Consider the following 24,861-nt stretch of genomic DNA (forward strand, 5'->3'; position numbering starts at 1 on the left):
CACAAAAGAGCATCAGTTTATTTAGCAGTTGCTAGTTTGTTAGCTTACCAAGGCCATAACAAGCAGCATCACACCAGCACACTGCCCACTGACTTACAAGCTATCTGCAAAGGAACTGAAGGATCCTCTGGGTTTTGTGGTGTGCTGATGCTGCCCAAGCTGCTTCACACCCTGCTCAGGCTTGGGGACACTGCTGTAATATGTTGTGGCTAGAGAAAACGCTTCAAGCTACATTGCACGCTTCCCTAATGAAGAACCTTGTTTTGTAGCCAGGATTAAAGAGATGAGAACGCAAATAAGTATAATTTGGAGGCATGGAGAGAGTTAGCCACTCTGGAAACAAGCTGCCTTTTAAGTTAGTGCTTGCATTGCTCATCCTGCATTTTCAATTTTAAGCACAGCATTCCAGTCAGGACTTGCAAATCACTCTGCAAGTTTCATTCCTAATGAAAAGCTCCAAACCAAGAGCACTATTTATAGAAACCCAGGCTGAACTGTAAAGCTGCTCCATCAGGCTGCTTGCCCTGCAGGGCACTGGGTGGTTCTGCAGCAATGGGCAGTGAGGAGAGCTGCCTGCTCGTGCTTCTGTTATCACTGACACTGTCACAGCAGATGTTGATACTGAGCCCTAAGCAGAAGCTGGGAAAGGTGAAGTTCAGTAGATAAGGTTAGATAACACTAAAAAAAAAAAGTCACACCACACATCATCAAACAATACATCCAGACACATTTAATGCAAGAAGGTTGGTGTTCAGTGGCACTCATAAATAAGAGACTTTGTTCAAACACTTTACAAGTAGAGCTCTCAGTTCTACTACATCAGCAGGTGCTTTAGAGGAGGTTGCAGGGGCTCCTTTAAGTCGAATCAAAGACTTGAATGACCACACTGGCAAGAGAGGGTCGAGGCATTAAGAATTCCACTGTCAGCTTTCAGGATGGCTGCCAGCACTGTAAGGTCACTTGGCTCTGTTACCACCCCTCAGTTTCCCTCCTCTATCGCTAAGTTTATGTAGTAAAGCAGGTGGGGGAGAAGGAAGAGAAACAGGAATGGGAGCGAAGCAGTGTGTGTGCTGTGCTGACAAGATCACCCGGCCGAGAGGGAGCTCCCAGCAGCTGAGCCCTCACTGCTCATTGCACTGAACTGCCCTGGAACAGCTCTGACAGCCATTTCTTTGGAATGCAAACAGTTCCCCATGGCCTTGGCCTGTTTCGTTGTATTGAAATCCTACTATTTTCCTACAGCGGCAGCACAGCCCGCAGTGTCTGAAGAGCAGAATCGTTTCAATGCTTCAAACGTTCACGTTAACCAGTTTTACTGGGAAGCCCTACTCAGTTTCATTACAGCTTAGTCCATATGCATTCCCAGCATGGGCGTTCTTTGAGTAAATAAACAGCTGTTACACTAACCTGACTTACATTCTCATGCCATTTAATTTAAAGCAGTGTCCATCTGCTAGAAACAAGATGCTCCACGAAGCACTGTATTGTAGTAACTTGGGAATTGCATGTCTGATTGAAACAGTAAACACAGAATTCAAAGCAAGTGCCAACGTTGGATTTCAGATTTGCTCTGAGAAAAAAAAATGAAACTTTTGTTGGGGGTATTTGTTGAGGTTGAGCAGAATTTGAAAGAGGAAGGCAATCCAGAAATTGCATATATGTTAAAGGACTCATCTCCAAGTCTGAAGTCTCCCAGCAAGTCTTTTAAAGTAATTCTAGGAATTCATTTGAAGTTTAACTCATTATGCAAAAATCTACACCAGGAAACAAAAAGATCAGGTTGCAACATTATCAGTGAAGCTTCTTTGTTTTAGGGGAAAGTGGTGGAAAGTGGTGAAATTCCACCCTGAATGTGTGAAACACAAGCCTGGAGCTATGCAGACAGCATCCCAGCCTCACTCCCAAAGATCAATAAACGTTCTCAGGGCGCTCCTCACACGGGGAACTTCCTGACTGGGGGTGGAGATTGGGAAATGGCTGTGGTACACGCACTGTATGAGCCCAGGGAGTTACTGCCTAGTTCCTCCATAGCTACTCTCCTCCATAAACCAACATCCAGCCATTTAAAAGGCGCTGTTTCAATACCAGCTGGAGGGAGCGCAGCTGGAAGCCTTCCAAGTCACTGCGAGTTACTGGCATAAAAACATCCTATGAATTAGCTGTTAGGCTGATTATGGTATTTGCGTTCTCATTTCATTCACAGCAAAGTAAAGTTCAGAATACTTTGAAGCCTCTGCAGCATTCGAAACAGCTGTTAAATTATTAGGTAGAGCTGGAAACAATGTAAAACAGAATGTCAACGGCGTGACATTAATAAAGATCACTTCTGAAACCTGCACTGTGAGGGGAAAACTTATCACCGAGTTTTGAGTCTAATTGTAGAGCAAAATCTACTCGCAACACAAAGCAGAATAAGCTTGAATGGAACTAATGATACTGTATGACATTGAGAACAGAAAGTGCTTTCAATAAAGGTAGACTCGTGTCTCAAAGTGCTTTTAGTTTGTCAGCGATTAGAAAATACTCTCTACAAGTTTTTACACCTATCTTACAGTGATTTGCAGCAAGTTTGCCTGGGAGGAAGATTTGCTTCTAACTTCTGGAACTATTCAAAACCTCAGAATAATACATTCTCACTACAGCTGACCGCAGTGTGAAATACCCTCTTTCAGACCACTCTCCTCTCCCATCACACAGCACTGGCTCCTTCAGGCAGATCTGCACTGAAGTATCCACAACGCTGATGGAAACAGCTGGAGAAAGGTCCCTCAGGTACACCACACCCCGGAGTGTCAAAAACTTTACAGTTACACCAAAGCTTAGCTTATTCGTTCCCTAGATCAGAGATCTCACGTTGCCAACATGCTTCACTGCCACCCAGCCAGGCCTTGCAGTCTCCCATGACAAAGAACCGGCAACGCAAACGTGCAGGCACCAAAAGCAGTGGGAAAGCAAGAGCTGTGCTCGCAGAGCAGCTGCTCCCAGCCCTGGAGATGGGCACTGAGAGCACGAGCTGGCTTAAGGCATCAGCGTAATGTGTTCACTCAAGGCGGAGGGGGCGGTGATGCAGGCATCCTAAACTATTTCTATCCAATTGACCTCACGTTCTTAATTCCCCCTAAATTCAGATACATACTGGCTTGCTTCCATTACACACATCTCCAGCTTTGGCTTCTCCCCACTCCCAAGCACGATTAAACAAACAAAAAAACCCCCAAACTCTCCAGTAACGATCTTTAAACTAAGGGTCTTTTGCATTTTAGAAGACCTATCAGGCTGCAAATTTGAAACCAATACTGGGGAAGAGGGAAGAAGAGAAAGAAAAACATCTTTGCTCACACAACAGTAGCTGGTCTGCAGTAACTATGCTCCATGACAGTCTTTTTGAAGAGTCCAAGTCCCAGGTTTGCTCTCCACATTCATCCTCAGCAGTGTCGAGCAGTGTTTGCTGGCCAGGTGGAGAAAACCTGCAACAACCACGCACCTCGTTGTCTCTTCCCAGCAGAAGGACGAAGGCAGTGGAGCAGCCCTAAGGATGAGCCTATCGGTGCCCACTCTGGTACGTGTAGGAGATGGGCTGCCGTGCCCCGGGTCTGACCATGAAGGTATTGGTGGGTCCACCATACTGCGAGCTGCCGTGGGCAGGTCTGGAAGGAAAACAGTGGGGAAAGTCACCCAAAGCCAAAGAAACTATTTGTCTGTATTCAAAATGGCCGTGCTTTTCTATTGAAGATAGTTACAAGAGATGCTTTCCTCTTTTCCCCACAAGAAGCCCCTCCACCCAGCAGCCCTCCACCCACAGCTGCAGAAGTAAGCGTGGTCATCAGTACGGCCTCTGGGCTGCCCTTGCATCCTCACCACAGAGCTGGTGGAACGAGAGCCACTGCAAAGCCCTTATCTCTGCCATTTGTGGCAGATGACCCAAGGTGTCGCTTTCCCACCAGTTTCTCAGCCCAGGACTCTACTAACGACCAGAGGTCAGTTCATGGAGCCACGTACCTGCCAGCTACTAAGAAGTCCCCATTCTGCCCCTTGTACTTGGCGTCAGCCCCGCCGTACGGCCCAGCTTTCCCAGCTGAATCGATGGAGGTACGCCTGCCCTGTGCGCTACCAGGGCCGTTCCAGTGGGCAGAGCTGAGGCGGCGGGTCCCATCCCCAGCTGAGGAGCTGTACGCCCCAGAGCCATAGGATGGGAGCCCCGTGCCCCGGGTAGCTGCTCTGGGGTAGGAGTGTTCAGGCTCGGAGACGTAGAGCCGCTTTTTGATCAGCGGGCGGCTGCTCGGCCCTCGGCTGAGGTAACCGGCGGCGCTGCTGTAATCTGGGCACGGGGGTGCCAGGTCACCATTCCTCCTGCTGTGCTCCGAGGGCTCCTGGCTGCTCCCATAGCCGTAACTACGGCCGTAGCCAGGCCACCTGAAGTACCGCGGTGCGTCGGAGCCTCGGCTGCAGTCAGGGAAGCTGGGGCACTTGTGGTTCTCTTCACGGCTCTGCGGGATCCCACCAACCTCATCCGCCTCATTGCTGAACTCGGGGGGCGGGGGGATGATGGCGTAGTCCAGCGCTGCCTCCCCGTTCTCCTCCTCCTCTCCAGACGTGGTGTGGCGGGGAGGGTTGGGGTTCTTTGGCTGCTCCAGCAGACCCCGCAGCAGGCTGGAGGCTGCAGCCCGCTGCTGCCCTGGGTGCTGCCCATTGCCCGCCGCCTGGCCCTGCTCTGAGGAACTGGAGAAGGACGGCGGCTTGCTCTGTGCTGCCGAGGGCCGGGGCACCACGGTGAAGGAGTAAGGCTTGGATTCGTGGCGGTAGAAGCTGGTGCTGGAGGTGGTTTCTGATGCGCTGCTGCCGAATTTGGTGTGTGGCCTGGCTCTCGGCGGTCCCCCCGCATCGCTGCCCTGGCGGCCCCGCTGTGCCCGCTGCCGGGCTGCCAGCAGCAGTGCCATGGGAGAGCCCCGCTCTACCCGCTCTCCTGTCACCGGGTGGATCAGCACCTCCTCCTGCCCTGTGCCCAGGACTCCTGGGGGGCTGCTGGCCGAACTCGGGGGGCAGGCAGGCTCAGCTTCACCAGCCCCAGCCCGGTGCACTTTGTACTGGAAGATGTTGGTGTTGGGCTGCGGCGCTGGGGAAATGGGGGGTGATGGGATGGGGGGAACCGGCGGCTCCTCCACTGCTCTCTGAGGTGGGCCTGGGGGGCTCACACTGCTGTCAGGGGAGCAGGGAGCAGGGGTTGAGCTCTCCATGGCCTTGTTAGCGGCAGGGATGACGGGAGCAGGATGCTTCTCTTGTTCTGTTTTCTTCTCCACAATCGCAGCATCTGCTGGGGCTGGCAGTGAGCTCAGGGCCGGTTTTGGCAGCACAGCGTCACCCGGCTCAGGAGGGCTCAACCCTGAATGCGAGGCACTGCCACCATCCTCAGGGCTCTGCTTCTCACCACCGAGCCCCAGGGCTGGCTTCCTTTCTTTCTTCAGGGAGAACACAGCCTCCAGCTCACTCCTGATCTTCTTCACGCTGTGGGGCTGCGCAGTGGGGCTGCTCTCCACAGCTGGTTGTGCTGCACCAGGGTGTCCCCCCATGGTACTGGGGCTGCTCCCAGGCCCCTCTCTCCTCTCTCTCTCCTCTCCTGTAGGTGATGACAAAGCTTTTCCAACAAGCCTGGCTCCATCAGATCCATGGTTACCAGCATGGTTAGTGCTGCCATTTATGGGCTGGGGGGCTGCTGGCCCTTCCGGCTGCCTCTCATCCCTCCTGGGAGAGCGCAGCAGGGCCGACAGCTCATGCTGCAGCTGGCTCAGACTGCTGGGATCCTTCCAACTGTCCTCACAGAGAGGATAGTCCGGAGGGGGCAGCTCCAGGTCGTTTGCAGTGATAACTTCAGATTTTGGAGGAGAGTCTCTGATGTCTGTTTTTGGCTGGAGGTTCTTCGGCTCTGAGCTGGGCACTGAGGTCCGGCTGCTGAGCACAGCGCCCGGCTTGGGGCTCAACGGAGGAGGGGCTGCCTTGGTGACAGGCTGTCTCAAAGGCGGATTTCTTTCCTTGGCTTCTCCTGCATGAACTTTGGCTGCGGGTCTAATGGTGAAGCAGGGTGGGAGGGGAGGCCGTGCATGGGGCTGCCGGGTGAAGGGCTCGATGCGGGAAGGCTGGCTCTCCTGCATGGGGATGGAGGAGGACCGGGCCGGGGCAGGCGGGGGCACCTTGAAGGACCTGGGAAAGGTGAGGTGGGGCTCAGGGCACTGCTTAGGGGCCTGTGGGTTCTCCTCTGCATTAGGGGCAGCCGGCACCTTGGTCTCAGCAGGACAGAGTGGCCCCTCATCATCCACCTGCCTCGTGTTCAGCACCGTCTCAGACTTCCACTTGGAGATGCCATTGCTGAAGGGTACAGGAGCCTTGCTGAGCGGTGGAGCCGGCGGGATGAAGTCTGGAGGTGCTGGCGTGATGGGGGAGGGCAGAGCGGGCTCTGGGGGTGGTGGAGGTGCCACGGCAGGGGGTGGTGGCACTGCCTCAGGTGGTGGCAGCGGCGGCGATGGTGGCAGTGCTTCGGGTGGTGGAGGAGCAGGTGGGGCTGGAGGTGGTGGTGTGAGCACCTGCGCTGTTGGAGGGGGTGGTGGGGGCACTGATGGTGGCGGAGGGATGTCCTCATCCTCATCTTCCCTCTCGAGAGCCTGTGGGCGCAGGTCCCCCACCGAGCTGTACATCCGGTAGTTCCCATTCATCTGGGAGCCGGGGTCTGCAAGGAATAGCGAGAGCAGGGTGGCATGAGCACCTCCACCAGCATTGCAAAGACCAGAATTTCCTCTGGTCAGCCATCCTCCTAGGAAGCTGGTTTATTTTGCTGAGCAGCTGTCGAAAGCTCGCTTAACTCTAACAGCCACTACACCTCAACTTTTAAAAACAAATTCATTTTCAACGACCCCACAAAGTTATTAACAGCAGGTCTGGTTTTAGCATTAAAATCTCAGGATCAGACTGTCTGCTCCAGAGCATGGCACGTGCACACTTTCTTCAAAGGATTCCCCAAGTCCAAGGACTTGCTGAACTCGTTGCACTGAAGGACTTTGGAAAGAACCCTTACCAGGAGCTGCCTTTTCCTCAAAGTCATCCGGCACTGATGGTGTTGGCACAGCCACCCCGTGGGATTCCTGGGCGTTCTGTTGAGAAAACAGAGCTGTTTAATGCTCAGGGATTTAGAATAAAAGGTTGTCAAGCAGGCAGTAGGCTGTATAGCTGGTAATCTAAGCAAACAGAAACCTGATGGGATCCAATGCCGTTTCACAGCAATGGAGGTACTGCAGCAGCTGCTGCTGATGCTGTTTAAGTGGACTGGAAGCGGTCGAGGTTGCACAAGCCACAGGACAAAACTTTCCTTGCTAGTCAGGTGCAGACAGGCTGAAAGGAGCATGGTTGTTTCACACCCAAGCTTAGGGCTCCACAACTTGACATCAGCAGCATTAGTTTCTCACCATTCACCTATCAAGTCAATTTAATCGCTCTCTCTGGTTTTGTGGGCATTGCTCTGCAGCAAGCCCTGACAGCCTCTGCCACAGCCACTGAAGCTGCAGAAAGGCTTCCAGGTTTTTGGGAAACTCTGGCACCAGCATATCTGAACAGGCTGGGGAAAACTGCTGCCTGTGTGGTTTGCTTCACTCTCAATCACTCCCTTAGCATTCATGCTGAAGACTCAGCAGCACATTTAGCTCTTGCAAGACCATGCAATTTAGCAGCCTACACATCTGTGAGGATGCCCACAGCCAGGGCAGCTGTGATAATTACAGCCACCCACTGTCAGGTATTCACAGCACGGTGACTCACCCAGAGTGCTGACCAGGGCTCCTACCTCACGCCTGCCAAAAGCAGAAAGGCTCTCCTCCTTCCTGCAGTGACTCACTGTAAGGTTGGGGTTGCAGTTGCTCATGAAATGTACAATAACGCACCCATGGCTGAAACACAACCTGATGCTGAATCAGGCTGCCACGCAGACGTAAGCAACTGCAGCAGTGCACTGGGCTTTCAGATAGCAGTGTTGAGATAAACCGTAGCAAGGACGTACCAGGAGCTCCCGCGGGCAGGAGCTGGGGACACACTGCTGTGTGTGCAAAAGGAGACACTCTTCAGCTTGCACCATGTCTGTGCAGTGTCTTGGTAATGATTGAGCCAGCGCCCTTTGCCTTTCATTGGTACCACCACTGTTTTCACAGGAGATTGCTATAGGATTCCAAAGTCTGTTTGCTCAAAGGTTGAGTGCCTACAGACAGCCCCATGCAGGGCACAGGCAGCACGCGAGCATTACATACCGGGTGTAAGGAGATTGGGAACGTGAGCTGCTGGGGCAGAGTTGACTTCAACAGAAGCCTGAGCCCTTCAGAAGGGCCCTGTGTCCTTCCCATCCCCAAACGTGCACATGCTACTGCCCTTGCAAAGTCTATTGCCCTACAGATGACCAAACACCCTCTATAACCACAAGTGAGTGAGCCAGATAAAGGCAAGCCCAGAGAGAGTAAATGGGAACGCAGAGCTCATGGCATTGAGCAACTGATCAGGGAACTTCACACTGGTGGGAAGCCAAGGTCTGCTGAGGCATTAGGACAGATCTCTGTTAGTGGCAAAGTGCACCAGGTGAGCTTTACAACCTCATCTAAGAGTTCCATACCATTCCTAAAGGTACAATGCAGATGAAGGATCCTCAGCTTCAGCTAAAAGCCAGAAAGAAGATGAAGAGTAACAGAGAAACTTCAAGACCAGAGAACAAAATGGTCCGATGCAACCAAATTCCAAAGGCCAAAAGGAAGGAGCCAATGGTACCCATTTTCCATGGAAATTCATTTGCTGCCCATCTCCAGAACACACTGAGGCTTTCTGCTCATTTACAGGAGAACAAAAACGTCTGGGGCTCGTTTGACCTGAATTAAAAGCAAAGTATGCATCACGTGTTTGGATAGCAGTAGGTAGAAAAGAAAGAGCAGACAGAAGAGACCTATGCAAAACTGGAGGAAACAAAGTCCACACATCATAAATGAGCCATTTTGGACATGTTCCTTCAACAGGTCCTAAAAACTGGGCAAGCCTGTTTCACACTCAAAATTTCTGTGGCAATCACTAATGCTTAGCATCTGAAAACCCACCCATCCTCACATCACAACCTGGCTTCTAAAATGGAAAGCATCTCCAATGCACTGCCAGCCTTGAGAGATGACCAGAAAGATTATTTCCCTCCCATGTGTTTGCTAGGGGTGTGACAGCCCGAAGCTCCCGCTGATTCACAGCAGGCTGCCGTGCTCGTGGGTGGTGCACCAGGAACCTGCATTTCCAGTTTGTGGTGCTCGAAATCAGATTTGTGTGCTGAGGATCCTATTAGGGTGAGCTTTCACTGCAACAACCAGGAATCCCTTTTCAGCACTGAGACAAAACCAAATATCCTCTGTCTCCAGTGGAAGAGCTTGCCTGTCATCGTGGTCCTCAGCTCCCCCAATCTTTCCCATGGATTTAGAATCACAGAATTGTTTGAGACAGAAGGAACCCCCAAAGGCCACCTGGTTGCACTGCCCTGCACTGAGCAGGGACGTCCAACAGGTGCTCAGAGCCCTGTGCTTGGGTGTCTGCAAGGACAGGGCACCACCTCTCTGGGCATTTCCTGCGGAAGCCCGTGCTTCCCACCCATTAAGTGAGCTCAGTTTAAGGCCACTCCTTAAATAAAGCACCAAAACAGCTACCTTGCATTTTGAGAGTCTTAAAGAAGCCAACTATTTCCCCATGTAAGGACATCTACCTCCTAACTCTATTCTGAAGCAAAGCCTGGGAAATTTGGTGGCTAACCAAAGGAATTTCATCCCCCACGTGCCAAAGCTTTGCAGGAGAAAGGGACACTGCACAGACAGATGGCCGTGCTCTGCCTGCTCCATCCAGGGCTGCCGGTGCCCACTGGTGTGCAGGGAGGGCTGCAGAATGCTGGCATGCAGGGAGCAGGCACTGCAGGGCAGGGTGTGAGCAATTGCCTGACTCAGCTGCCCAGGAGCTGCTCCCCAGCATGCTGCTGGCTGGGGAATGCAGAGGGGTTGGGTGGGAAGAAAGGGTTAAGGCTGCAGATCAGCCCAGCGCAAATATGCGTGTGGCAGCAGAAGCGTCTGTGCCAAGACAAATCATCATCAAACCTGATCAAAATAATGCAAATTATCAACCCAGACTGGTCCTCAAAAATATGTGGCTTTCACCTACTGCCGATTTCTTCAGTTAAACGCGTTACTCTCAGAAGAGGAGCACAGTGATAAGGATCCATCACTCTGGGAGAACCCCCCCAGACCATCTATGCCCCCAAAGGCAGCAGGAAAACAGCACTGCCAGGATGACAGCCCAAAGTATTTATTCCATTTGCGCCATTTACTCCAGTATCACCTTCACGCCCACTAGGAAGACATTCGGAAGCTCTGAGAAGATGCAAAGACCCAGCAAGTGCTACGGGGTGCCAGCTATGGTCATGTGCTGAGCTCTGTGATACCAGAGGAGTTTTTCAGGCACTGCTCCTAACTGACTCAGCCCACGTGATTTCTTTCACCTCCTGTGGTCTTCTGGAGGGCACTGGGGAAGGCACAATCCTTTGTAGCTTGCTAATTATGCTTTCAAGTGCTCTATAGCCTCCCCCCTCGTTGTCCTCCCAGTGACACCTGTGCAACCCATGAATGAATTGCACCCAGGTGACAGCAGACCAGCTCTTCTGCTGCTGGTGATGACTGCTCTGAAGGATGAAGGCGTACAAGGAAAACATCCCTTACTCAGACAGGACGTGCTTGTCAAGACTAAGGACTTCTAAATGTGTTCAGTGACCCGTATCACTTCAGATTTAGCTGTCACTGTCCCCAAACTACCTCTGAGCAACTCCACACTTCCCACTTCATGTACCTACATGAGGTAAGACCACTGGAAAGGTGCCTTACACAGGAAGACAGCTCGCTCAGCACAAGTGGCAGTGCAGCACCAGAGCCAGCACTGAGCACTTGTGGCTTTTGGAGGCAGTGGTGTCCCAGCTGTGGTCCAACCATCTGTGGGCCATGTGTGCTGGCACTCCCTCCTTTGGACACTGGTAGCTCTGCTCAGAGCTTTATCCCATACACAGAGAATGGGAAAAATAACTGTCCAACAGCCACAAAGCTTTGTGACAGTGTCCTGATAACACAGGTGTGACAACTGCCCACAGCTGCTCAGATGCAGAGAACAAAACCCACTGTCCAGTCCCATCCCCAGCCATGCTGGGTGGAGGAGCTCTGACCAGGAGTGCGACTTCAACCACCACAAACTCAGCTAGCAACACAAAGATGTCACCTTTGGGATTAGCTCAGACATGGACATGCTGCTCTTCCCTCCATGTCAGCCTTTGGCTTGTGCAAAGGTTCTGTCACTCCCCAAACTCCTTACAGAAAAAGAAAAAACGCAGCTTGGTCATTCCCTGCTTGCTGAGCTTGTGATGTTTGACATTCATGTCTGGTGTTTGTTATGGGACACGGAAGATGCTACTCCTTTGTTTCACATCAGAACAAAGAGATTTGGAGTCAGTGCAGCCCATCAGGCTCTGCAGGCACCTGCTGCATCGCCTCCTTGCTCCTGGGCCAGAAACAAGAGCTTTCCTCCTGCTCTATCCAGCACGACGCCAGATCAGAGACTGCCAGCAGTTACACAAAGAGCAGCGCCAGCCAGATCTGTTCATCTACACACTCAGCAATTTTGACAAAAATGAAAGTACAAGGCAGATAATGCTCACATCTCTCACCCAAGCATCTCGCCTATGCCCAACAAGAGCCTTGAACTCGAATCACCTCCTAATCCCTCGCATTCATCATCATTACAGAGTGGTTTGGCTTTTCATTTCTTTTCTTCCCCCCCCTCCCCAAGGAGGAGGATGAGGGAAGCAACCAGCCTGGCTGGTTCTGGGTATCAGCCCACAGCACTGCTGGCCAACACTCACCAGGGGCAGGAATGTCAGCAGCGGCCGCACTCTGGGACGAGGCTTCAACGTTGCAGTTCCAGAGTCTGTCATCGTCCCAAAGCGATTGTCACCATAATACACTTCAATCACATCCCCTGAGAGGAAGAAAGGACAGTTAGCAGCAGAACTGCATTCAGGGCAGCAGGGAAACAGCACTGGGCAGCACCTCGCTTCAGAAAGCGCTGGGAAGGGTTTGTTGTATCAGCTCCCAGAAACGGGCAAGGAGCATCACACTGTGTAGGGGATTGGAGCTGAGGAGGCAGGTCTGGGCTCCAGGTGGTGGAGGTGGGAGAGCACAGGCATCTCTCTGTCAGGCTCATTTCTAATAGCAATGAAGCAAAATTTAGCTCTGAGGACCAAATGTCAGTACTGTATCCAATTCACTCCCCACCCAGATTTGGTCTGGGGAAGGAAGATGCCCCACTGGGACAGCACAGCAACAGACACAGAACTTCCCCAGGAGGTGCTTTCTGGCCTCTCTCTGTGCACTCCCAGCAGGACAGGTGCTGGGGCCACTCATCCAGTCTGACATGGCATCCCTAGAGCATCCTTCTGTGCGTTGCTGCAAGTTGGCCTCTCATAATTGGCACTGGAGAACAAACTGCTCGCCCCAACACTGAGCCTCCAGCCAGCCTTATGAAGAGAGGCTCCGAACTGTCCACGAAATGCTACGATGAGCACAGAGCCCTGGCACTGTGAGCAGAAGCTCTCAGGTGCTGCTGGTTCCCAGCCCTGTGCTTCTACCTTCAGCCACACCTCTTGGGTCAGTTCATTTCTGACGGAGAATAAAGCTCATAAAATTACTTTAATTGCATTCTTTGTGTCTGATTAACAGCATGAACTTACAAGCAGAAGCTCTGAAGCGTGTAAACCCCACCTTGGCTGGAAGGAGATGCACCAGTAATTCCCAGCCAAGCAGGATGACCACCAAATACAGGGGTCTGAAAAGGAAGAGGGGGCGAAGCATGCAAAGCAGCTGCGACCAGAGAAGGTCAGCAGCAGTGCTCCCACCAACAGATTTCGATAGCAAAGAGGATAAAGCAGAAACCAATAAAGCGGAACCAAGAACCAGCGTTCCGCTCCAAAACACTGACGCTGAGAAGTAAACAGACTTATTTTCCCCTTGAGAAGTTTGGGAGCACAGTGCTCAAGCTCCCATGCTAAAGCGGGGAGTGCAGAAATAAGTTTCTGTCAAGTTCCATACTGAAATTAAAGGTTGAGGAGCAGAAGAGCAAAAGTTGCATAAGCTCAGTGGTAGCTGAGGGCTGCGGTTCCATGCCTCCAGCACCTCCAGGCAGGCTGACCATGTCCCCTGGCACAGCTCGTGTCCCCCACGCTGCCACCCCCTCCTCACACAGGTAGAGGCCCTGGTGGGGTCTCTGGGCAATCCTGGGCTGTCATGGCACACAGCCATGTCTGCTGCTAGGGCTTGATAAACAGAGTGGGAAGGAGACACCAGGCATTGCATACATATGGGCAAGACCAGGAGGCAGGGCAGATTTTCTCTAAAATAGTAAACGAATCAGAACAGGTCCAACTGGGGCTGGGATGGATGGAATGCAGTCTTACGCTGCAGAGAAGAAATCATTAAACAGGAACTTCCTCTGCTGAACAAACTCAAACACCTCAAAGGGACTTCAGAGAGCCGGTGTGCCTTCCTCTCATTGGCTGCAAGAAGCTCTGCTCTCTGGGGACCAGCAGAGATCAGCCAAGAAGGAAAGAGAAGTTTACACTGAGTTCAGGGAGATAAGGGGAGGGCAAATGCTTAAATGCATCCCCACAGAACTAAAGCATTTTCTTCACCTGGAGTGAAGGAATTGGCCACGGTGGGGGCTGGAAATGTCTCAGGAGGGATGAAAGAATTCAGCATAACCATGAGCTGTAACACCAGGTCCAGCAGGCATACAAGCTTCTCCTTTCTCCCACCACAGTCTGCCCTAACGTACAGCCCAGTGTATCCACCATCCTCTGTCCCTATGGACTTCCCTGAGATGCCAGCACGTAATTACTGTTATTGTTAATTTTGCACAGCCCCTCGGGTAACCCCACATCCAGCAAGCAAGCAGCAAGAGCCAAGGCCAACACAACATGGGAATGTTGATTCAGACAGCTTTGTGGAGCGGAGATAGAGCGGTTCAGAGACCTGAAATAATGTGAGAATTTCCTATTAAGACATTGAGTAAGTAAACTCAGTGAGAAAATGTATTAAAGATCACAAGGTCTTTGATCCTAGATTACTAAGCATCTCTAACCTGAATGCATTTAATTAAAGTAAAATGAAGTGCTTGTAGTTGTGCTTTCTTTGCTAGATAAACAGGACCTGCCTGCTGCAGGTCTGTCACTGTGCTGTTTCCTGGAAGGAGAGCTTGGGGAAGCTCTGGAGCCACAGGGAGCAGCTGGCCCTGGCCAAGCGTTGGCCACTCTGTGGCATTCGGTCTGTTTTGAAGTCATTTGCGTCCCCTCAGTTGTGGGAAACAAAATAAGCCATTTACAACACATGCAATGGAACTCTTTCCTACTCCAGGGTTGGTTGCATCATCTGGAGCAGGCGCAGCACAGCCGGGAACCGCAGCGAGGAGGCGGCAGCAGTCACTTCGTTCAGGAATCTCTGAGTCAGTGACAGGCAGACCTACACCCTTCCCACGTTGCTTAACTTCTGTTTACTTTGTATGAAAAAGCCAAGGTGGGGATTCGCACGGGCAGGGGACTCTTTTGGGCAGCAACCATGGCATGCAAAGATGCAGCAAACCTTTGAGAGGCAGGGAGCACATGGGGCTTCATGGGGTGAAAATAAACTGTTTGGGATCCAAGAGGGCCTGGGAGCAGCGCTCCACTCAGTGCACTGAGCACACACTGCTCAGAGCACAGTCACTCAATGCATGTGCCACACAGAATCATAGAATGGCCTGCGTTGAAAAGGACCATAAAGATCATCTCGCTCCAACCCCCTGCTACGTGCAGGGTCGCAAACAAGCAGACCAGGCTGCCCAGAGCCACATCTTGGCTTTGAATACCTCCAGGGATGGGGCACCCACAACCTCCTTGGGCAACCTGGAGCCATAGAAATGAACCAACAGCACAAACACCACGAGGATGGCAGGGAGTGATTCAACCACCTTCATTTACGCACAAGTTCCAGGACTTCTGGCTTTCACTCTGCGCAGCAGCTCCTACACCTGCAAGGAATGCCTTTGTACTGTGCCGCAGCCATGGGAGCCCATTGGGTAGCGAGCAGGCAGCAAGTTTGTTGCTTGCTTTATGTTTGTTTACTTTTAACTCAAGCCACATCAGAGAGAGGCCCGAATCCCGCTCACATTCGCGGCAGGCAGAAAGCAGCGATTTTCCCTCTGCGTTCGAGAGCTGCAATGAAACTCCATCACGTTTTACCCGAGTTTCACCAGCAGCCTTCGGGGCGTAACCGCGCTGCGACGGCACCGCTTCGCCCAACAGCGGGGGAGCAGCGCTGGAGGTTCCGCTGGGAGCTCACAGCCAAACCCATCCTGCAGCGGCCGCTGCCACCCCGGCTGCACCACCGTCACCCCTTCCCCCTCCTCCCTGAGCCCCCAGGGCACAGCGTTGCGATTACAAGCAAACGAAACGCAAACAGCACCCGCCTCAATCACGGCGTTTCATGAAACAGCTTTAGGGAGGGGAGAGGAAAGCCGGGCAAAGAGCGGCGCGGCCGCATCGCGGGGACGAGACGGGAACGGGGCAGCCCTTCTCCCCGCCCCGCAGCGCTCCGGGTCGCCCCTCCCCATGTTCCCCCCCCCCCCCGGCGGCACAGAGGATGGGGAGCACTGACCGGTGCCTCCAGCGCTGTCGGAGGTCACCTCCTGGCTGAAGATCCAGGGCGGGTTGGTAGCGAAGAGCGAAGCGGCGGCCGTGCCGTGCTTCTTGCCGAAGAGGCGGCTGAAAGTGCCCTGCACGGAGTGATGCTTCTTCATGGCGGGGCTCCGCCGCTCCGCTCCGCTCCCGGCACCGAACCTCCGCCGGCACCGGGCCGCTGGGAGCGGGAGGCAGCGGGCAGGGAGCGAGCGGAGCGGCCGGAACACCTGGCCCCGCCCGGCCCCGCCTCCGCCAGGTGCCCGCCCGGCCCCGCTCCTCCCGCCGCCTTCCTCTGCTTCCCCTTCAGCCCCAGGTGCAGCCACGCGACTTTTCCGACTCGTCCCCAGCGTGGCCAAGCTTTTCCCCGACGGTTGTCTGTCTGTCCCGCTGTCCCACGAGCATAGAACGGCTTGAGATGGAGAAGACCGGCAAAGGCCATCATGTCCCACTGCCCCGCAGTGCACGGGGACGCCCACAGCTCCATCAGGTGCTCAGAGCCCCATCCGCTGCCCTCGGGTGCCCACAAGGACGGGGCTCGCTGAGTTGCAAAGCCCCATTCACACATACGGATCCCCTACAGATCCCTGCAAACACCAGCCCTCCCTGCACACCCTGCACTGCTGGCAGCTGGGCTATTTCAGACACAGAAGCTGAAAGACAGTGGGAATTGACCCCAGATCATTTTTTCTGAAGCGTCCCACGCTGCCATCAATGTCCCATCACACAAATAAGAGCTGAGGGTTAATGAGTAAACTTGGTTATTAATAAATGATGGGGCTTACGGGAGAACTTTAAACCCCAAATAATTGTCAGAACATTAACTCTGAAGCACAGCTACAGTGTAAGGTCCTCCTGTCTTGCATTTATTTCTGCTTCCATGCTGTTTTGGCAGTCAAAATAATACTGATTTCTTTCCCAGTGGTAACTATCACATATTTAATCACTTTTTGAAATCCCTCTTTCCACAGCGTTTTCTTTATACACAAAGCACAGTGTGGGAACAGTGAAAAACAAGCACTGCTGTGACATGGCAAAAGGCTCCAACCACGTCGTGAAAGGCCAGGCAACACCAAGAGAAAGAGAGCCAACAAAAGTGGCAAATGCAAAAGGGAGGAGAGCTGAGAGGCTGACCGTGTGAGCTCTGGGCCTGTTACAGGCTGTAATATTTCAGAGCCTTTCCAGGATGCAGCTGGATCCACCGACACCCCACACCCATCCTGCAGGCTGATGCTGCCAGGGAATCTCCAGGCCTGACCTGCTCTGTAATTAGTGGGGCTCAGCCCTCGGGACTGTTAGCTTAACTGCTGCTTATGGAGAGGTGGAACGGAAGCAAACAAACATCTGTCTGAGTGAATCTCCTGCACGCCCCGGGTGTGCCTGGGGGCTGCAGCCATGGATCAGGGGAGAGGGGCACCTCTGGGGAGCAGAAATCAAATGCGAGGAAGGAGCTCCATGCTGCCAAATGGAGCGGTTTTATTTCACCAGCCGATGGGTGAAACAAAAGCATTGTTATGTGAAAGGACACAATATCTCTGCGAGACATGCCAGGTGTAAGTGCTGGGCTGATAGTCACAGTCTTTGACTGAACAAATGGAGCGGGGCGTGCAGAAAGGCAAAGAAAGTCACAAGAAAGGGGAAGGAGAAGAGGAACTGTTTTGAGGATGAAGTTCCATGGGATGAGGAAGCTCGCTTGCACAGAGCTGCTTCACAAAATGCTGTTGCACTGCAGAGATGTCAGAGGGGCTGTGAAGCTGCAGTGCTGCTGTGCAGTGACAGGGAGGGATGGTTCAGCCCCTTCCACCAGCACCAGCAGTTTCTGCACCCTACAGATGGGGGTCACGAGAATACCTCAATGGAAAGAGCAAAAGAAAAGCACACCAGGTGTGGTGCAGGCTTCAGCACAGGGCAGGCTCGGATGATGTAGTGAAGATGCCCCACTTAGTGACAGCTGTGTTTTAAGGGAGGCTGATGCTGCTGGTGGGGCAGGTGGGCTGCTGGGCTGGGTGCTTGGCAGGGAGGAGCTGGGAGGACTGGGAGGACTGGGGTGGCTGCCAGCTGACTTCGTGGCACAGAGATAGCCCTGTGAGCATTGCCGTGATGGAACACTGCTGTGTGAGGCTCTCTTTGATCACAGGTGAACACCCCAGAACAATCTGCCTTTGCATCAGTGCAGGGAGCTGCGCCCTGCAGATGCAGATCTCCCTGGTGAGAAATACTTGTGCAGTGAGGTTCCGCTGCCAGACCCCATAGAAGTTGGAAGGAGAAAGCCAAGCAACGAAGCAGCTCGTGCCAAAAGGAATATTGGGTCTGTGCTGCCGGGGCCACGAACTGGTGGTGGTGGCAGAGCAGCTGCATGGGCAGCCGTGGCCGAACCCCTTTGCCTTGGGGCCACCACCCTGGTGACACCACAATGGCCCCAGAAGCCCCGGTGCAGGGAGAGCTCTGCTAACAGGACCTCGTGGCGCCAGGGAGCAGCAGCATCCCTGCCCCTGTGCACATGCATCAGTCCCTGCGCAGGGACAGTGACAACATCCCAGGGTAGGGCTGCTGCCGCCAGCAGGGCAGAATACTCTGGTAACTCAGCCTTGCCCCTGTGACCCCACCTGTAGGGATCTTCTCTGGGAGTCAAAAGGCAATGTGGGAGGGATTAGAGGCCTTAAATGCATGGCTGAACAAAATAGGATTGCACAGGACACTTAATCCCTGCTAGAGTTCTGCCAGTACCATAAATAGTGCCATGGACGTAGAACTGGTGCTTCCCCTCCATGATCACGTAATCAGGTGCACCCACACGGGCACGAGGGATCTTTCAGTGCCCCACAGGGTGAGGAGGAAGCCTCAGGGCAGGTGAACCCATGGCATGAGCAAAGCCCAGAGCTCAGCACTCCCCGGCCCAGAATCCTGCCCAGCGCTGCCCTATCGCAGGGCGCGTGCGAGCCTTGCACATCTCAAAGGCATCTACATGACTTAGCAGTTAGGTTTTCAAAGCACTCAAGGCCTTACCCACACACCCCAAATGCGCTGCCTTAATAACGCTGATGCCTCCCTGCTGGGTGGGTGCAGTTGCAGCAGCTCAGTCGTGTGTATACTTGTCTGCTATCTGTCAAAGCGCACAAGGCAAGGAGCTGTAATCATGCATACGTGTGACTGTGATTGGAACTGAGCAAACCTCAGATTGTTTGGAGCAGGGATCCACAAGCCGCAGTGCAAGGTCCGCTCTTACATCTTCGAGACCCAAAGCCCCGGTATTTTGTCTCCCATGGGAAGTGCTGGGAGCCAGGTTGTTTCCTTGCAGGAGGGACAGCTGAACTACTGCTTGTGCTGAGCTCTGGCCACAGGGACTTCCAGGCATCGGGCAGATGGCTGCATCTGGGAAATAAGTGACAAAGTGAGGCGATAAGCCTGGGGGATCTCATCATTTCCCTATGAGGCTGAGGGAGATTTCTATAAATGATTCACTGGTGTTCCCCTTATAATAGGTTTAGCAGGCTCTGTTCAGAGCCAGATACGCAGAACCAAAATAGAGCACCAGTAAGCCAGGGCGTCACGGAAACTGGGAAACTTCTTTATGTGGTTAAAAATAAATTCAGACAGCGAGGAGTTTATTTAGGACGCCCAGAAGTAAATAGGATAATTGCTGGGGGAAGAGCCAGTTTCCATCGGCACAGAGCTGCCATCAATGAAAACAAGATAACTGAGTCATGGGTAAATAACCATAGCAAAATAATTCTGCAGTCAGGCTCAGCCTCGAGTAGCCGGGGGGCACGAGGCAGGGCTGCTGTGCTGGGCACACACCCACACCGTGTCCTCCTGCAAAGGGTTTTCTCATCCCTATGGGTGGGATGGCTGCTTTGTGCTGCCCCTGGTCCGGTGCTGGGCACGTCTCTGGTGTGCTGACCTTGGGGCAGGGACAGGCTGGCCTCACCAGATTCAATAATTCTGTTTTCCCCTTGGCACTGCTGAGGGCTGTGCCTCCAGGCTGTGCTTGCATGCTGCTGCTGCTCACGCCCCATTGCACCTCATGCATCAGGCTGGGGTAAGCTGTCTGCACAGCCTGTCAGCTGTGGCTGCTGCTTGGGGGAGTCTTGACACGGCAGTGGAAGGAGCTCATATTGCTATTATTTATAGGTGTTATTACTGAGACCCTAATCTGGGACCAGGGCTCCACCGTGCCCAACGCCAAAGGGAAAAGCAGTGTCCTGCAAGCAGTGGGAGATGAGTCCAAGTCCCTCAGTGTGTTTTGGTTTATGTTCATTCTGATTTTTGGCCACTGGTACGCAATGATCACATCAGGATGTTGAGCACTGCTGGCTGACAGCAGTGCATTTGTCCATTGAAAATGCATTTGTCCAACTTTTTTTCAGGTGACTGAAACACCAGAAGGCCACACATAGCAAAGACCAGAAGAGGGCAAAGGGAATGGGGGAGAACAAAGCAAAGCAGGATGCTCCCCACCCTCCACCCAGCCCCAAGGGCCGGGGCTCAGAGCAGACCTTGGCCTCCCGCTTCGTCCCCTTTGTTGCCCACACTGGGGGCCAGGAACCCGACTCCTTCAAGTTCCGCTTCTACACACGGCACTGCTCCAACTCATACAGCCCTTTCTACACCTCACAGAGGCCGACCTGTGGGTACCTCTTTCACCACGACACCGATCACACCAAGAAGGTGATGGACGTCCAGAGTGCTAACATCATGAAATGGGGACCCATCCCAACTCGAAGCCGTAATGCAAGCAATAAACCCAAGCACTGAGAGCAGCTGTTGGTCTTCCTCCTGCTTCCCACCCGAAGGCATAGATGAGAAGTGACATGGAGCCAGGGGACGGGCAGCAGAGTCATGGCACTGCTCACAGAGCTGCCCTACACACAGGGAAATTATTATTCCCAGTGGCTGTGGGGTGGCTGGCACATCTCCGTGCTGCTCTCCCAGAGCATCCCAGCCTTGTGTTCCAGGTGCAGTGTTAGCAAAGCCTCTGGAAACTGTTGGTGAGCTCACACCCACGCCTAGCATGCAACCCTGCCTCTGTTAATGGGCACCCAACAACTGCAAGGCCTGGCTGTGCTTTGGGACAGGCTGCCCCATAGAGGCTCCCTCTGCACCACGCTGGGCACAGCAGGAGCTGAGCCAGCCACGGGCAGGAGCAGGATTAGTACATCCAATTACAGTTCCTCGATCTAATTCCTTTTTCATAACTGTTTTATGCTTATGTAATGCCACCTACCAGAGCAGACTTATTCCTGATTTACTTCAATGAAGGCTCAACACCAGGCTCTGCAGGCAAAACTGAGCTCTTTGTCTTAAGGCTGTGATCTAAAAGCAGAGGTGCTATGGGACAGGTTCCCTGTGAGCAGCTCCACAATGACAGCGCTAGCAGAAGGCCCATGCCACATCCTCAGGATATGCCCTGTGATCTCCCAGTCCTCCTCTGGATGCTGTGAGGGTGGATGTGGGGCTCACAGTGGTGCAGGAACTTCCATGCACAAGCATCTGGCAGCTGCATTCACACACTTTGCCATTCAAAGGAATGATGTTGCTTGTGTCCATCCAATATACCTTAACAGCATCCCTGATAGGAGCCAAAATGGAAATTTCCCTCTCTGAATTTCAAATTGATTTGAATTAGAGAGGCTGTGGATGCCCCGTCCATCCCTGGAGATGTTCAAGGCCAGGTTGGATGGGGCCCTGGGCAGCCTGGGCTGGTGTTAAATGGTATTAAATGGTGGCCCTGCATGTGGCAGGGGGTTGGAGCTTCATGATCCTTGAAGTCCCTTCCAAGCCTGGCCATTCTGTGACTCTGTGATTCCCACACAGGAATCTTCCAGTAGAATAAGGCTGAGGAAGAGCAATAGGGTGACACCACCACCAGAACATCTGAGTGCTTTCCTCTCTTTTTCTTTGACACTGATTTTAGTGCAAAAGCTGTTGTTCGTGTGAGCCCACAGAAAACTGTAAGTGAAGTAGATTAGGAGCTTACACTGTCACGGAGCAAATTCTGCCCTCCTAATCTTCTGCTGGGCTGTAATCTGCAAGACTTTCCCATTTTACCTCCTTTCTATTTTAAACCTGAACGCTTAATGCTCCCGGTGGGGGTCCATCCTGCTCCTCATTGGCTGAGGGAGGATTTGCTGGTACTTAAATGGCACCCTCAGCTCTGTGTCTTTGTGCTTTTTGGTTGTTTTGCTTTCACATTTGCCTGAAGAGACAAAGGAACCCGTGCCCATCACCACCACCGCTGGGCTGGGACCAGCACGAGGCACTTTAAAGGTGAGAAGGAGAACTTCAAAGCCCCAAAACTTCAGAACTCATCTACCAACCTGAGAACTCATCCACCGACCTCAGAACTCATCCACTGACCTCAGAACTCATCCACTGACCTCTAGTTTTGGCTGCAAAGTGACCAGTGCTCTGTGTGGAGATGGGGAACATGGATGGGAAAGCAGTGGAGGAGCTGAGTGCCACCGAGTGCCACCAGTGGTACAAGAAGTTCATGACGGAGTGCCCATCAGGCCAGCTCACCCTCTATGAATTCAAACAGTTTTTTGGCTTGAAAAACCTGAGCCCGTCAGCAAACAAATACGTTGAGCAAATGTTTGAGACGTTTGACTTTAATAAGGTAAATATTGTCCTTCCCACTCTGCTCTGTGGGTTGGCTGCGTGCTGTTCCGTGCGCGATGGCGGGCGTTGGCAGTGTAGGTGTGCTTCTGCAATGCATGGCCTGATTGTCTGCAGCCTCATAGATTGTAATTAGGCAATGTGAAGAAATGCAGTAGGGCATCAGCCAGCAGAGCCTCCTCACCTGCTGATTGCTCTGGAAGAGGCTCTCCAAGGATTGATGTTTCCCTTTGAATTTAAAGTTACTAAAATTGTAGGGTTTTATTGGGCATGCTGCGATCCCTTTAAAATGAAGTGCCCTCAAAGCCTTGGTGTTGTGACACCTTCTGCTTCCTGCAGAAGCCCACCATGGCACAAACAATGCTTTGCAGCACAGCTTGGGTGTGTTTTTCTGTTGTTATGAATTGTAAATAGATTGCCATGTCATTGATTTTGTTGCACATGCTCTGCACTGGCAAGGAGCTGCTATTCCCCGCAGAGGTTTGCATGCTGGGCCTGAGCACCAGTGAGATGAGGAGGATGCTTCATGCTTAGTGGGCTTAATCCCATGGAAATAATACAATTTAGGCTATGAATCCTCTAAAAGTGGTTTTGCTTATGCCCGAGCCCTTTCCTTGCTCACTGCCTGCTATTTGACTCCGTGCCTGGAAAAGGAATTGATGCTCAGGAGACCCCTGCTGGGAAGGGCTCAGCAGCGATTTGCACTAATCCAGCAGTGGAGCAGAGCAGATGATCCCTTCTGGAAGCTGCTCCATGGGACAGCCCGGGGCTTTGTTCATTGACAAAGCACCACCTTACTCTCTCCAGAAGATTTTCCATGGTTTTGTAGCATGTACCATTTTCCATTGAAGCGATTTGGATGGGAAGGCCAAGGGACTCAGGTACCCAGAACTCTGCATGGCCCTGGGTCCCTCCTGGGTTTGCTTCTCTCCTGGAAGTTTGCAGACAAACCTCTTGACAGCAGAGAGGAGCTGTTATGTGTGTGTGCAGAGAGCAAAGTGCTGGGTGATCCACCATAAGCCCTGCTCCTCTTTGACCTCTGAGTTACTGCTGCTTTGCGGAGCAAGATTCCTTTAGCATGGGGAGGTTTGAGGCTCATGAATCCCTCGCCAGGTACATATGTCAAGTTTGCTCATTAAGGCTCTGTATAGATTAAATCCTTCTGCTTCTAGGATGGCTACATAGATTTCATGGAATATGTGGCAGCCCTGAGCTTGGTCCTGAAAGGCAAAGTGGATCAGAAGCTGCGATGGTATTTCAAACTCTATGATGTAGACGGGAATGGCTGCATTGACCGGGGAGAATTGCTAAACATCATCAAAGTGAGTGGGCTCTGCTTTTCCTGCTTCTTCCACAGACGAGGGTTATTAAGACACGGGTGGAGAGAAGCTGCAGTGGGAACATCCCAACCCAACAGACAACTCCCTAAATCAGCAGGCACTGCCCAGCGCTCCCACCCGCCTTCTTGGAGCACACTGGGACCTGCCTCACCCTGACCCTAACCCTAACCCAACCCTAATCCTAAATCAACTCTAACCCTCACCCTGGCCTTAACCTCAGCCCTGAGCTGCCCCGCAGTGAGCCCCTTGTGATGGCATGTATGAGCATGGCCACTGCAGCCTGGGCTGAGATAAGCACTTGAATTTAATCTAAGGATTTGCAGAGGTGAAGGGCTCCTGGCTTATCCCAGTATGCCCACTTAAGCTTTTAATGCATTGAGTGCAATTCAAAGTGAGTTTAATCTCCATTATTTTAGGAAGGACTTTACTTGTCCCTTCCAGAACTTAAATGTCTGGAAAAAAGTGTCTCATGTCAGATCATTGAGCTCCTTGTAGCAACACAGAAACCTGCACAGCATTCAGTACCATCCTGTGTGTCCTTTCTTTCCAGGCCATCCGAGCCATCAACCGCTGCAATGAAGCCATGACAGCTGAGGAGTTCACAAACATGGTGTTCGATAAAATTGATATCAATGGGGACGGTAAGGAAGTTTCCCATGCAACGTCAAGCTCTGCCCTCTCCTTCTCCTTCCCTGCAGCCCGATTTGCTGGAGCAATTCTGGGTGTTGGGTGCCCTGTAGCAGTGGGTGAGGGAAAGGTTTGGCTCCCACTGTCCTTCCATAGGTCCCTGTGGGCACCAGGGGGACACTGCAGTGTGGGGCTGCGCTGCCGTGGGGCTGGGTTGCGTGCTATGGTTCAGCCCGTGCCACGACTCCTGGACTGGTGTGGGGGCTGTGGGTGGAGGATGAGGGCTGCAGGATATAATGAGACCTAACGAAGCCTTTCTGGCTGTGTGTCACAGGTGAGCTCTCGCTGGAGGAGTTCATGGAAGGTGTCCAAAAGGACGAGGTGCTGCTCGACATCCTCACCCGCAGCCTGGACCTGACACACATCGTGAAATTAATCCAGAATGATGGGAAGAACCCACACGCTCCGGAGGAGGCAGAGGAGGCTGCCCAGTAA

At 52.7% G+C, this 24,861-nt stretch overlaps 3 protein-coding genes across 3 annotated transcripts; 2 read left to right on the forward strand and 1 right to left on the reverse strand.

Annotated features, from left to right (window-relative positions):
• Window positions 1-707: 707 nt before the first annotated feature.
• On the reverse strand, window positions 708-15,978 carry CUNH6orf132 (chromosome unknown C6orf132 homolog). The gene is made up of 5 exons (XM_042833610.1): window positions 15,765-15,978; window positions 11,942-12,057; window positions 7,064-7,139; window positions 4,000-6,718; window positions 708-3,647 (listed from the first exon to the last, which is right to left on the reverse strand). The coding sequence occupies exons 1-5, from the start codon at window positions 15,904-15,906 to the stop codon at window positions 3,542-3,544; spliced, it is 3,159 nt and encodes a 1,052-aa protein (XP_042689544.1). The 5' UTR covers window positions 15,907-15,978; the 3' UTR covers window positions 708-3,541.
• Window positions 15,979-19,776: 3,798 nt separating this feature from the next.
• GUCA1ANB (GUCA1A neighbor) lies at window positions 19,777-20,539 on the forward strand. The gene is given in 4 exon segments (XM_042833484.1): window positions 19,777-19,823; window positions 19,916-20,006; window positions 20,152-20,172; window positions 20,174-20,539. Coding segments are annotated over 4 exon segments (525 nt in total).
• Window positions 20,540-22,202: 1,663 nt separating this feature from the next.
• Window positions 22,203-24,861, forward strand: LOC122168421 (guanylyl cyclase-activating protein 1). Its single transcript, XM_042833759.1, has 4 exons — window positions 22,203-22,400; window positions 23,572-23,721; window positions 24,290-24,380; window positions 24,701-24,861. Exons 1-4 carry the CDS (start codon window positions 22,203-22,205, stop codon window positions 24,859-24,861), a joined length of 600 nt encoding a protein of 199 aa, XP_042689693.1.

The sequence above is a fragment of the Centrocercus urophasianus genome, unplaced genomic scaffold (genome assembly GCF_019232065.1).
Source record: "Centrocercus urophasianus isolate 14NV4802_14NV808 unplaced genomic scaffold, USGS_Curo_1.0 seq_42, whole genome shotgun sequence".
NCBI lineage: Eukaryota > Metazoa > Chordata > Aves > Galliformes > Phasianidae > Centrocercus > Centrocercus urophasianus.

Bases quoted from the DNA above. Each gene is read 5' to 3' on its own strand.
- LOC122168421 (XM_042833759.1), top strand. From the start codon at position 22,203: ATGGGGAACATGGATGGGAAAGCAGTGGAGGAGCTGAGTGCCACCGAG. The intron at 22,401-23,571 runs GTAAATATTGTC...TTCTGCTTCTAG, and splicing joins AGACGTTTGACTTTAATAAG to GATGGCTACATAGATTTCAT. The intron at 24,381-24,700 runs GTAAGGAAGTTT...TGTGTGTCACAG, and splicing joins AATTGATATCAATGGGGACG to GTGAGCTCTCGCTGGAGGAG.
- CUNH6orf132 (XM_042833610.1), bottom strand. From the start codon at position 15,906: ATGAAGAAGCATCACTCCGTGCAGGGCACTTTCAGCCGCCTCTTCGGC. The intron at 7,140-11,941 runs GTGAGTGTTGGC...TTTTCTCAACAG, and splicing joins TGCTGACATTCCTGCCCCTG to AACGCCCAGGAATCCCACGG. The intron at 6,719-7,063 runs GTAAGGGTTCTT...TATTCCTTGCAG, and splicing joins TGAGGAAAAGGCAGCTCCTG to ACCCCGGCTCCCAGATGAAT.